A 12,587-nucleotide genomic window follows, 5' to 3' on the forward strand; every position below is an offset into this window, starting at 1 on the left:
GTATGTTTTACTTTGGTGCTGTCCTATGGTGCCCGCTGTGTCGCGCAAGCGTGAGGGATTCCCGTTGTAGGGTGTTGCAATACGTTCATGATTCGCTTATAGTGGGTTGGTGAATGACTGAAACACAAACCCGAGTAAGGGGGTTGTTGCGTATGGGAATAAAGAGGACTTGATGCTTTAATACTATGGTTGGGTTTTACCTTAATGATCTTTAGTAGTTGCGGATGCTTGCTAGAGTTCCAATCATAAGTGCATATGATCCAAGTAGAGAAAGTATGTTAGCTTATGCCTCTCCCTCATATGAAACTGCAATAGTGATTACCGGTTTTGTTAACAATTGCCTAGGACAATTCCGCACACCGATCCACCATTATTCCACACTCGCTATTTATAATATTTAGTAATATATTCTAACTTTATGATAACAGCACCTACTATTATATTTTAGCTCTCCGATATCATATAAAGTTATCCTCTTCATACCCACAACATAGTTTTATTTCTCGTTTCTAGTTGGAAGCAAACGTTCGGTGTACGTAGAGTCGTATCAGTGGCAGATAGGGCTTGAGAGAATATTGATCTTACCTTTAACTCCTTGTGGGTTCGACACTCCATACTTATCACTTCCACCTGTGGAAATTGCTACGATGATTCCCTCCACTTGGGGATTATCATCAGTACCGTGGCATGGCCCTGCCTACGCGGCCGCCATAGCTGCGGACTCCATCTGTGCCGACAGGTTGGTAGGCACGGTCTTCCCGAAGATCGCCGCAATGGCTTTCAACTGTTGCTCTTGCAGTGGCGAGTTGAACACAGATCGAAGTAGACCAAGCGTGTCATTCGAAACTGCCAGCTCATCACAAGCAACCCCCAAAGCCCTCAAGAGCACCGTCTCGGCCACCGTCGCTTTGGTCTTCATGCCGGCACCCACCAAGCTCACCACCGATCTAGTCGTACGCCTTGGTGTGAAAGGTCCTAGCCCGTCCGTACACCACGGGCACCCTAAATCTCCTTGAGTAATGGCGGAGCCAACTTTTTGAGCAGACCGGCGCATAATGACTTGATATTACCTAGTGCCACTAATTCCTTTGCCGTAACATTCGCCTGCTACTCATCCAACTGCACAGGCTGTGCCACCACCATAACCTGAGGCGCATCGGTGCATGGCTCTCCCACGTACGTAGTCACATCCGTGCATGGGATCTCCGGATCAACCCGGGGAGCCGTGTCCAATGAAACCGGGCCAAGCACAGGGGCCCCACCCAGCTCAGAGATCGGTACCCATCCATATGCGTGGGTGGCAGCCGAATCCCCCACCTATGGGCCCAGGGGCGAAAGGATCTGGTGCGCCGGCTCCTGGGGAGCCCCACCCTCCAAAACACCCTCATCCATCAGCGGCAAGGCCGAGGAGGGGAGCAGAAGATCCCGAACCCCCTCCATCTGACCCCCCACGCGTCCCACCGATAGGACAACAACATCCGAGGCCGCGATGACCGATGTAGGACTAGCTGTCTCCTTCGGTCTATGCTGGTCCACCTGAATCAGAATGCCAGCATCGGTAGCAGCGGGAATAGGGCCAACAACCGGACAAACAATGGGATCCGAGGCCGTTGTCCTATCTGCCTGCCCGAGCTGCGCCTCTCCACTTCCATCGGCATGCGCGTTGTCTCTGTCATCCGATATGCCCAACTCACCACTTTTGACCAATTCAAACTCACCGGCTAGCGTCTTCTCTGCGGCATGCACCACCAACTCCGCCGGCACCACCAACCTCCTCTGCGGACCGTTGGGGGTCCGGCCTGGGTCACTCACCACCACACGATTGGGCACCCGGTGCCGCGGGGCCACCTGTCCCTGTGACGTCATCGAAGGCAGTCTCCAATCAGACGGGCCCACCCGCCCCTCGAGCACCTGCCTGTACGAGCGGCCATCTCCGCCCGCCGCCCTCCGATCCAAGCCACGGCGATCACGAACACCTCTCGACCTAGGCTGCATCGTCCAATCCCCTCCCGCGAACGAACCAAGAGAGCTATCTAGCAATCCACTCTGACCACTATCGTTGTCCGCGTTCGAGCTCCGTCGCCACATGTCCGGCGGCGAGACATCTCTCAACCTCCCAATGTGGATCAGCATGGGATACTCCAACAGCTGGCGGAAGGAAGGACGTCGCTCCGCTGGATCCGCAGCCACCGGCTCTGGTTCTTGAACCCAAAGCAGGCGGCTCACCGACACCTCATCCGGATCAATGCACCACGCCCTCAGCTTGAAGAGGGAGAGATCCTCGTGATTCTCCGTCTCCGGCGCGAGGCTGACGATCAGGCAGGAGCTGCCGAGTAGTTCTGCTGCCGTATTCTTGGTCCATGCAATCAATACGAAACTGCAGCACACACGATCTGTGGATGGACGATTTGTGCACGACGTGATTAAAAGCCACACAGATCAAAGAAATGAGGCAATCCAATGGTATAGGTACTTGTCGTGTGTGAATCGTGCAAAAATCTGTCGTGTGCCTAGCACTGCTCATCCAAATATACCTTATATCAACCATGTTATAGATTTTGATAAGATAACTATATTATAGATTTTGATAATATATGATTTGTTTAGTATGGGTAAGGAAGGCAAGAAAAGTTTAGTTTTGATTTAGTTGATAAGATTTGATTTGATTTGGGCAGTGGAAGGCAAAGAAAGAAAGTGTTGATTCGGTTGAGGTTTTTATAGATTTTATTTATATATACTGAGTTAATGCATGACATGTTTTTGATAAGTATTAATTGAGTTAATGTAGAACATGGTTTCCAAAGAAAGTTTAGATTATTCCAAACCAGCGGGGTGAGGAGGGGGACGATATCAAAATTGATGACCTACAAACATCAACTCCACTCTAAAAATAGAGATTCACATAGGTTCAGATCACCAGCCTATTCATATCATATTTATACAGATTCTCATACCCCAGACTTTATTTTTCGAATGGGTTACCCCATTTTTCCATTACAACAGAGACAAGATATGTCCAGTAGAAAAAGTATAATAAAAAGTGAAAAATGATAAACGAGTTCGAAGCACTAGGGGGAAACCCACTGTCCAGCCGCATTCTGGAAGCCAGACTACGGGACGAAAACCCACTAGCACCAGCCCTATCTACTTAAGCAAACTCACTACAGTACCCCGGATTACTTCATACTCATATAGGTTCGCAGCTCACAAGCTAAGATATATCTGTGAGTCCGCATCTACGAGTACTACTTAGTAGAGCATACTCCGCTAGTAGCCATGGGATGGCCCCCAGTGATCTGGAATTGTATGGCATCCATGGTGGCATTGTTGAACAGGGACACCCCGATGCTGGCCAGCTAGGCGTGCGACATCTGGCACTTCTCTGTCAATGGAAGGAATGCGAAATCTGGAAGTTGAGGCAACTCCAGCACCATTGAGGAGGTCCTCATGCCCCACGTCCGGGGAGTGAAGGCCATACAGAGACGCCAAGGTCTTGACAGCTTTGATGGCGCGACGAGCCTCGCATAACTCGTACAGGTATGCATGATATTCCCGATCCTTAGAGTGCATCGCCTGGACCATGGCCACGGTAGAGGGACTGTCCTTCGGGCTGAAGTTGTTGGGGTAGAAAACCTCGCCACTGGAAGAAAGGGCCGGCATAAACTTTAATGGCCCTTCTGCCATTTCAGGAAGGTCATGGCGAAGACGTGCCATGGCAACATGAGCAGCTTGTTGGATGGCCAGCTCCTTGTTTGTGCCGTGACCCAGGAAACAGTAGGGGCCGTTGTCGTTGTCCGCTTCTCTTGCACGGATCAGCACCTCGGCCACATAGTCCTCCATGCCAAATTGACGATCATGAAGGTAGATGGTGTACTTGGGCATCCAGTGGAAGTTGTGGCACCGAAGTGCGCCGCAGAGTGTCTGCGGATGACCAGGCACATCGACACAGTGGCCTGACTGAACAGCTACTCCGAGACATCTCTACACATTTGGAAGAAAAGAGGCAAGAAGTAAACCATTTTGCAATCAAATGAGTAGAGCTGTAGAGGGTAAGGTAATGTAAGATCAAGAGCGAATAAAGGAATTGATACTTGCAAATTACCAACAGCTTAATAATTTAAAACGGCATTTTGCAAAAACTTATTCACCGCAACCAAATCTATTGAATTTGGGGAGCTAAAATAAAGCATCACCATACATATCCTTTGGTAACTATTATCTTGGCGAGCTAGAACTTATCTCGTATGCTATGAACACTGACACGAACAGGGAACTAGGTGTCTCCGAGACGAATCCCTCAGTTTGGTGCTTCGCAGTTCGGTAAACGACATCCCTCTTTGGTCTAGCCGATGTATTAATGAGGACCATAAGTAGATCATCTATGATTGGGGAATTATGATCTCGCAAATCAATGTAAATTGCTTCCTCTGTAAAAAAATATAAGAACGTTTATAGATCACTAAAGTAGTGATCTAAACATTCTTATATGTCTTTCCGGAGGGAGTACTAGTTTAGACAATACTGAACTTTTATAAGAGCCTCATTCAAAGGCCGGGCAAGTGCCTCAATTCTTAAAAAAAAAGCGATACAGTTAATAAACTAAATAATTTACCGACTTAATTACGAGAAGCTACAGAGAAAAGCTTAAGGAGGAATAAACTCATACCCCTAGCAGGTAGGAGTAGTATGCTAATTGCTACAGTAGTTTATTTTCAGACTAAATTAGGTTTACTAGCTCGTCGCCAATGCTATTCTGGATTGCGTGACGACTGACGACCTGGTCAGAGACTCAGGAAGTGATCACTGCTCGGCCTCTGCTCACAGTACTTTGGTCCCGCGCTCGCGTCGTGCATGCATGGCGCTGAGCAGAGCGATAGCCGCAGCAGCGCCGGCGACGAGTTCCAGCGGCAGCGGGTGTCACGGCTACGGCGAGGATGGAGCAAGGCCCGACGAAAGATCAAACTGAAAGAATCAGATGGAACATGGGCTCACCATTTCAGAAGAATGGCGGAGCGGCGCCAGCGGGCTAGCGGACTGTCAGCAGAGGACGGGCGTTGTTTCCTCGATCCTGTCCAGATCCAGAATCCAAACTGAATCCACATGCGAGATAAGAAAAGAGAAAAAAAAAGAGACAGGGGCACGCGAAGGTGTGAGTTGGAGCCATCAGCTTTAGGCAAATTTTCGTGTTTTGACCATTTTCTAAAACCTATTTAAGATTTGACCCTATTTTGAAAAAAATTCGAGATCTGACTCTTTTGCTACCGCCAGAGTTCATGACGGTAGAGTCTAACATCCTACCGCTAGGGGCTTTGACAGTAGGAAACATCGTTACCGTCAACTGGACTGGTGGTAGCCTGCACAACCCTACCGTCAAGGTGCTTGGCGGTAGACACGAGCACGCACTGTGTTCAATACTTAGGAGGTTTTTGGCGGTAGGGCATGTAACCCTACCGTCAATGGTCCCTGACGGTAGCAAAAGGGTCAGATCTCAAAAAAATAAATTCAAACTAGGGTCAAATCTCGAATAGGTTTCAGAAAAGGGTCAAAACATGAAATTTAGCCTCAGCTTTACCGGAACCGCAAGGGACAGACGGCGCTCTCTTTCTGGAAGCTGCAAGGTGTGAGCAGGGGAAGGATGAGGTCGGGAGACTGGAGTAGAGGGAGAAGGGGATATGGATCAGAGAAACTGTCTGCAGGGGAGTTAACGGGGAGGGGTGGTGGTCGTGGTGCTCTCCGATTGGCCATAGGCGACGGTGGAGGGCTAGAGCTCGGACCAGTCGCCACGGCGCTTCCCCGTTGTTCGAGGTGGATATGTTTGGTTCCTGGTTCCAAAAATAAAGGTGGATATGTTTGGTTCCTGTTCGGGACCGCCCGTGCGATTCGCCGGTCCCTATGGTGTAATTGCGGGTGGATTTGATCGTTTTGTGAGAGAGTAAAAGCAATCCAACGAGGCGATCCAGGGTGATCCATTACGGAAAAATGTTTTTATCATGCTTTATAAATAAGGCAAGCTATCACAATCATATGGTCCAACCAGGTTCATAACACACACAAGTCCACATACATGAACACACATCAAGTGCAAAAGGGTTTAGCTGAGGGGACAGCTTAATAAGCTCTAAAGAGAAAAAGACAAATGCGGCATGAGGAGCCTCAGATGGCTAATCTGGCTTCGGTGACGGCAGAGGGAGTGGCGACGTCAAGTGGAGAGCCATTGCGCGAAGATCTGCAATGATGGAATTGATGGTGTCCCGGTCCAGGAGCGATAAAGCGGCTGCCAAAGCTGCAAATACCCACACATTTTAAAAATCGCATTAGTGACACGTCGAAGAGGCACACGTTGGATGACTAGACGATTGCGGACGGTCCACGGGGTCCAAGTTAGGACCCGGATGGTCGGCCACCTAATGTGGCGAACGCGAAGGGGGGTGGCCTGGATTACGGAAAAATTTGAACATGATTACTCTTTTTAATTTAAAAAGTACATGTCCAGAAAATATGGATCAAGCCAGTGTTGGGTGCACATGCCGATCCAAATAAAAAAGGAGACACAGGTGTCCGCACGGCCGACCCAAACAAATGAAAAGCAAAAAAAGCGCGTGTTTGTGTTGGTCGCCCGGTTGGAGTTGCTCTAACGTTCGGTGACCTAGTTCGGTATGGTGTGGGTGCTTCTATGATGATGTTCGCGTCGTTATTACGATTCTTGTAAACTATTAGCTCCGCTCTATAAAAACATGGCGCGTGTTCGTGTTGGTCGCCCGATTGAAATTGCTCTAACGTTCGGTGACCTAATTCGATGTGGTGTAGGTGCTTCTATGATGATGTTTGCGTCGTTATTATGACTCTTGTAAACTATTTGTTTCGTTCTATAAAAACATGGTACAAAATTTACGTATTCTTGAAAAAAAAACACGGACGGTAGATTGTTTTCTTTAAGTTTGACACAAATGAGTAGAAGGTTTTTTCTTTCTGTAGGGATAAATGAGCTGACGGTGGGGAGTTCCTATTCCATGCGTTCTATGCCCGTAAAGGAAACAGCGCCCACCCACGCCCCTTCGTGGGCCGGCCCATTATAGATGTCTCTTCGCTTGAAACTCGATCTTACCCGATCGGGAGCAACTAGTTAACGAGCGCTTCTTTGGAAGCCTCGCAACGATCAGCGTCATTTGGCGCGCTCTCAATCATTTACCACGTGTCGCGCTTTGGGCGTTTTCTCTTAATTTTTTTCGCACATGTTTTCGGCTTTTTAAACGGGGTTTTTCGACGTTTTAATTTTTCACCGGTCTTCCTTAGCTTTTCAACCAATTTTTAAAAATAATTATTTTGCGCAAAAAATGCATTTTTTCTTTTCATAAGAGTCACAGTTTTGCTTCCGCGAGAGGCACGGTTTTGCTTTCGCGAGAGTCATGGTCGTGCCTCTCAAAAATGAAAAAAAACGCGTTTTCTGTTTTTTTTCCGCGAGAGTCACGGTATTGCTTCCGCGAGAGGCACGGGTGTGCTTTCGCGAGAGTCACGGCCGTGCCTCTCGGAAACGAAAAACAACGCGTTTTCTGTTTTTTTTCTTTCACGAGAGTCACGGTTTTGCTTTTGCGAGAAGTATGGTTCTGCTTTCGTGAGAGTCACGGCCGTGCCTCTCGGAAAGGGAAAAACGTGTTTTCTGTTTTTTTTCCTTTCGCGAGAGTCACGGCCGTGCCTCTTCGGAAACGAAAAAAACGTGTTTTCTCATTTTTTCCCGCGAGAGGCATGGTTGTGATTTCATGAGAGGCACCAGGGTGCCTCTTTCGGAAAGAGAAAAAACCCGTGCTCCCGGTTCGGTTTTTTCGTCCGGTTTTTTTCATGAAAAAAAAGTTCGTCAAAATCTATCAGCATGGGATCTAGTTTTGAAGATCTCGACGCGAATAATCCAATAGTGAAAGCGATTCGAGATTTGGACGCACGGTTTGAGAGATAAAATGTTTTGAATAAACGGGTCTACGAAAAAAGGGAAAACTCCAGGTTGCGACAAGTGACGCGCTACATGTGCGCCACTTTGTCGCAACTAGGGGAATTGGAGTGATCTTTGCAACGAGTATTCCTTAACTAGTGATTTCGTGGATTCTCTGAAATCACTAGTTGAGGAGTACTCGTTGTAAAGGTCACTCCAAACTTCCTAAGTTGCGACAAGTGACGTGTTATATGTGCGCCACTCGTTGAAATCTGAGAGTTTTCCCTTTTTCGTACATTCGTTTATTCAAAACGTACTATCTCTTAAATCATGCATTCAAATATCGAACCACTTTCAATGTTGGATTCCTCGCGTCGAGATCTTTAAAACCAGATCCTATTGAAAGATTTTGACAAACTATTTTCATGAAAAAAAAACTGAACGAAAAAACCTAACCGAGAGTACGGGTTTTTCCCTTTCTGAAAGAGGCACGCCTGTGTCTCTCACGAAATCATAAACCATGCTTCTCGCGGAAGCAAAACCGTGACTCTTGCAAAAGAAAAAAAAACGCGTTTTTTTCCGTTTTCGAGGAGGCACAGCCGTCAGTCTCGCGAAAGCACAACCGTGCCTCTCACGAAAGCAAAACCATGACTATCGCAAAAGAAAAAAAAAATAGAAAACACGTTTTTCCGTTTTCGAGAGGCACATGCGTGACTCTCACGGAAGCAAAACAGTGACTCTCGCGAAAAAAAACAGAAAAGACGTTTTTTTCCGTTTCCGAGAGGCACGTCCGTGACTCTTGCGAAAGCACAACCATGCCTCTCACAGAAGCAAAACCGTGACTCTTGTGAAAAAAACAGAAAATGCGTTTTTCCCCATTTCCGAGAGGCACGGCCGTGACCCTCGCGAAGCAAAACTGTGACTCTCGCGAAAGGAAAAAGAAAAAGAAAAACACATTTTTTCGCGCAATTTTTTTTGAATTTTTTTATCAAAAAACTAAGACACACCGATGGAAAACCAAAAGGTTGGGAAAAATTAAAAAAACAGTTAAAAATCTGAGAACGTGTGCGGAAAAAATAAATCCAGATGGAATGCCCAAAGCACAACACGTGATGAATGACTGAGATCCGCAATTGACCGCGCCCGTTACGGCATTCCCTGTTTAGGGCTGCAGGCGCCCGTTACATGCCAATTTTGCGCCTGCAGCAAACACCCCCTCCCGCGACTGGGCTGACCCGTCTAACTATTTCTTCCTTTCTTGTTAAAATTCAGAAAAAGGTGTGATTGCAGGAATCGAACTAGACACCGTTTTATGCAGAGCAACGCGTAGTAACCACTAGGCCATTCTGATTGATTGTGGAGACTAACATTGTTTTTTCTATTTATCCTCTACAGTTCGCGGAACTTTATTTTTTTTCCTGGGAACTGTTTTGTTCAGTTTTTCTCTCTCATTAATTTTATTTTTCTAAATGTGTGAACTTTTTATTCAAATTCATGATTTGTTTTTCAAAATCAATGAACATTTCTTCAAGATCGATGAACGTTTTTTCGAAATTGATGATTTTTTTCGAAATTGATGAATATTTTTCAAATTCAACGAATGTTTTTTAAAATTTGATGAACTTTTTTTCAAGATCTATGAACTACTTTTCAAATTCATGATTTATTTTCCAAAATCAGTGAACTTTTTTTCAGAATTGATGTTCTTTCTTTCTTTCACTATTGATGACCTTTTTTCAAAATTGATGAGTTTTTAATAAAATCAACGAACTTTTTCAGAATCGATGAACTTTTCTTCAAATTCAATGAACTTTTTTCCACATTCGATGAACTTTTTTTTAAAATTCTATGAAGTGTTTCGAAATTCTTTTTTTTTAAAATTGATGAACTTTTTACAAATTCGATGAACTCTTTTTAAAATTCATGAAATTTTTCATTTTTGTGAATTGTTTTTCAATTTGGTACAAACCTTTTTGAAAATTGTTATTTTTTCCATTCATGTTTATTGTGAATGCCTTTTCAAATTTATGTTTTCTTTATTCAAATATAATTATAGTGAGTATATAATACTAGTATATGTTTAGGTTTTGTACTTAATGAATGCTTAAATACGATCAGTTTCCATTAGTAATCAGCGAACTAAGGATGTCCTTGTGGTTAACGCTGGTGGGCATCTACACTCACGTTTAGTGTTCTAATCTACCCCTAATAATAAAGCAGCGATCATTTTTGGTTGTCCGTCGCCTACATTTTGCAAAAAAGTCGCTACACTTTCGTGAAATCAACCCGTGGTCCCAACTTAAGTGAGAGTAGAAAAACGTTTCATATTTAGCATAAAACCCCCTAAGGTTTCAGTTAATTAACCAGCAGTCCTATTTTAAGTGGGAACAGAAAACTCTTTGACTTATTCAGAAAACCCCCTGTGATTTATTCAGAAAACAGTCCGTCTAGATAATAACCTTTTTCATAGATTCAAATGTTTTTTTTCAAATATTCGTATCTTTTAAATCGTAACTCCAATTTTAGAATGTTATATATGAAAATTGATTAGAAAAATGTGTACAATATGAATATGATGTTAGTTTTATCCGTTAACCATTTTTAAGTGCTGTTTAGGGACAAATTCAAATGCTGTAAAAATATTCATGTCTTTTAAACCCTAACTCCAATTTTAACATGTTATGCTGTAAATATATGTTGAATCTGAACATGATGTTGTTTCACATGTCATTAATTTTTTAAATGTTGTTTAGGATGGAACATTAGTCAGTAGTGGATGATCTGTCTTTTTTTGTACTGATGCTGATTCAAATTGAAAATGAACACCTTAACAAAAACAAATTTGAGACAAAAGAAACCATCTATAACCATGCATGTCCATCAGCGAGAGTGGGAAGAAGGATAAATGGCAAGACTGGTAAGATGACATGTTGAAATAAATAAGGACGGACCTATTGGGGTCTTGAGTCATGGTTATTGTGTTAGGGCCGTGTGGTATTTTCTTTCTCCCGTTGCAACGCACGGGCTTTTTTGCTAGTCCCTATTTAAGCGTGTGCTTTTTTTCCTCGCGGTTTGCCTTTTCTTTTCTGCAGGTCTCCTGGGCCGGCCCATGTGGTGGCGCGCGGGCGACAGCTGCCTGTTTGGGCGCGGGCGCTTAAGGCGCCGAACAGGAGCTCCCCAATTGATCAGTCGACTATTGACTTTTGGAAAAACTATGGAAAGAAGAAAAAAAATCAAAACAATTCATGAATTTTAAAATGTTCATGGATTTTGAAAAAAATGGTTTCAAATTAAAAAATAAGGAATTTGAAAAGGTGCACAAATTTTTTTAAAAAACTCATCGATTTTTATAAAAAACTAAAAAAAAAAGTTCATCGATGTTTTGTTGGTGTTTGACATAGAAATTGCTAATGTTTTGCTTTAACTAAATGAATGTAGATGTATAGATAAATCCTACTCCCTCTATTTTTAAATATAAGTCTTTTTAGAAATTTCAATATGAACTACATACAGAGCAAAATGAGTAAATCTACAGTCTAAAAAATATGTCTATATACATTCGTATGTAGTCTATATTGAAATATCTAAAAAACACTTATATTTAGGAACGGAGGAATTAGTTCTTTTGCTGCACGTGAATCAGTGTGGATCTACAAAAAATATTTGAATGAATGTTGTTGTACAATAAATCTTAAGAAATCTTTTCTGTCATTTCAGTGCCATGGATAACACAAAAGGATTCAGAGTACTGGTGTATTGAATTTCATGCGCTGATGTTATCTCTGTATATTTGTACTTCCAGTGATGCCAAAATATGTACTGGTGGTATTCAGAGAAAACTGAATTCATGAGATAACATTCAGACGGCTAGAAGCGACAAGCCATGTATGTACTGGTGGTTAACATCCTCAGTCTTGCTAAATTCAGAGTTGACTAAGCCATCTGCTACAACCAACAGGAATCAGAATTAACCAATTAACCCCTTGTGGCTTATTACCCCGTCTAATTGTAGCTAGTAAAAAGGAACAGTTTGCCATGAGAAACAACATTCCTGCACAGCTATTCAGAGATACAAGGTCATCTAAAATGCATCCAACAAGTCAGCTTCAGTACAAATATTCAGGCAATGATTTTAACATCACTTCTATGCAGTAAACTGGAGCAAACAACATGCCGTGAGAAACAAGATTCTTGCACTGCGAAACAAAATTCCACCATGGCCATTTTGATGAATATTCAGACAAAAATATTCTGAAGGTCATCACGGTAGGGGACTGCTCCGTCGTCTGTCATCCCGGTGGGGAACGGCTCCCCCCCCCCCCACGCCGTAGGCCGTCGCGGTAGGGGAGGCCCCGTCATCGGCCGTCGCAGTGGGGGACGGAAGCAGCGCCATGGCCGGGGAGGTGACAATGGATAAGGCGAAATTGTGGGTAGTATTATTTCCTACCCCATGGGTAAGACAGGGGATTATATAAAAAATAGCCGTAAGTGGCTGGTTAGCAAACCCACATCTCATCTGCGCCTTGTGTTAAAGATCCAACGGATTGGGTCCCAAGTTTTCAGATTTTCATCGAATCAGCGTTTTCACTACACACTTCGCTGTCATATAATTAGAAAAGGAGGGAGTATATCTTAAAACAGATGGGGTATATGTTGTAGAATG

General features: G+C 44.1%; 1 protein-coding gene across 1 annotated transcript; it reads right to left on the reverse strand.

Moving 5' to 3' along the window:
• Positions 1-3,267: 3,267 nt before the first annotated feature.
• Positions 3,268-5,166, reverse strand: LOC125528754. The gene is made up of 2 exons (XM_048693195.1): positions 4,993-5,166; positions 3,268-3,981 (listed from the first exon to the last, which is right to left on the reverse strand). The coding sequence occupies exons 1-2, from the start codon at positions 4,993-4,995 to the stop codon at positions 3,268-3,270; spliced, it is 717 nt and encodes a 238-aa protein (XP_048549152.1). The 5' UTR covers positions 4,996-5,166.
• Positions 5,167-12,587: the final 7,421 nt, after the last annotated feature.

The sequence above is a fragment of the Triticum urartu genome, unplaced genomic scaffold (assembly GCF_003073215.2).
Source record: "Triticum urartu cultivar G1812 unplaced genomic scaffold, Tu2.1 TuUngrouped_contig_5086, whole genome shotgun sequence".
Taxonomy (NCBI): Eukaryota; Viridiplantae; Streptophyta; class Magnoliopsida; order Poales; family Poaceae; genus Triticum; species Triticum urartu.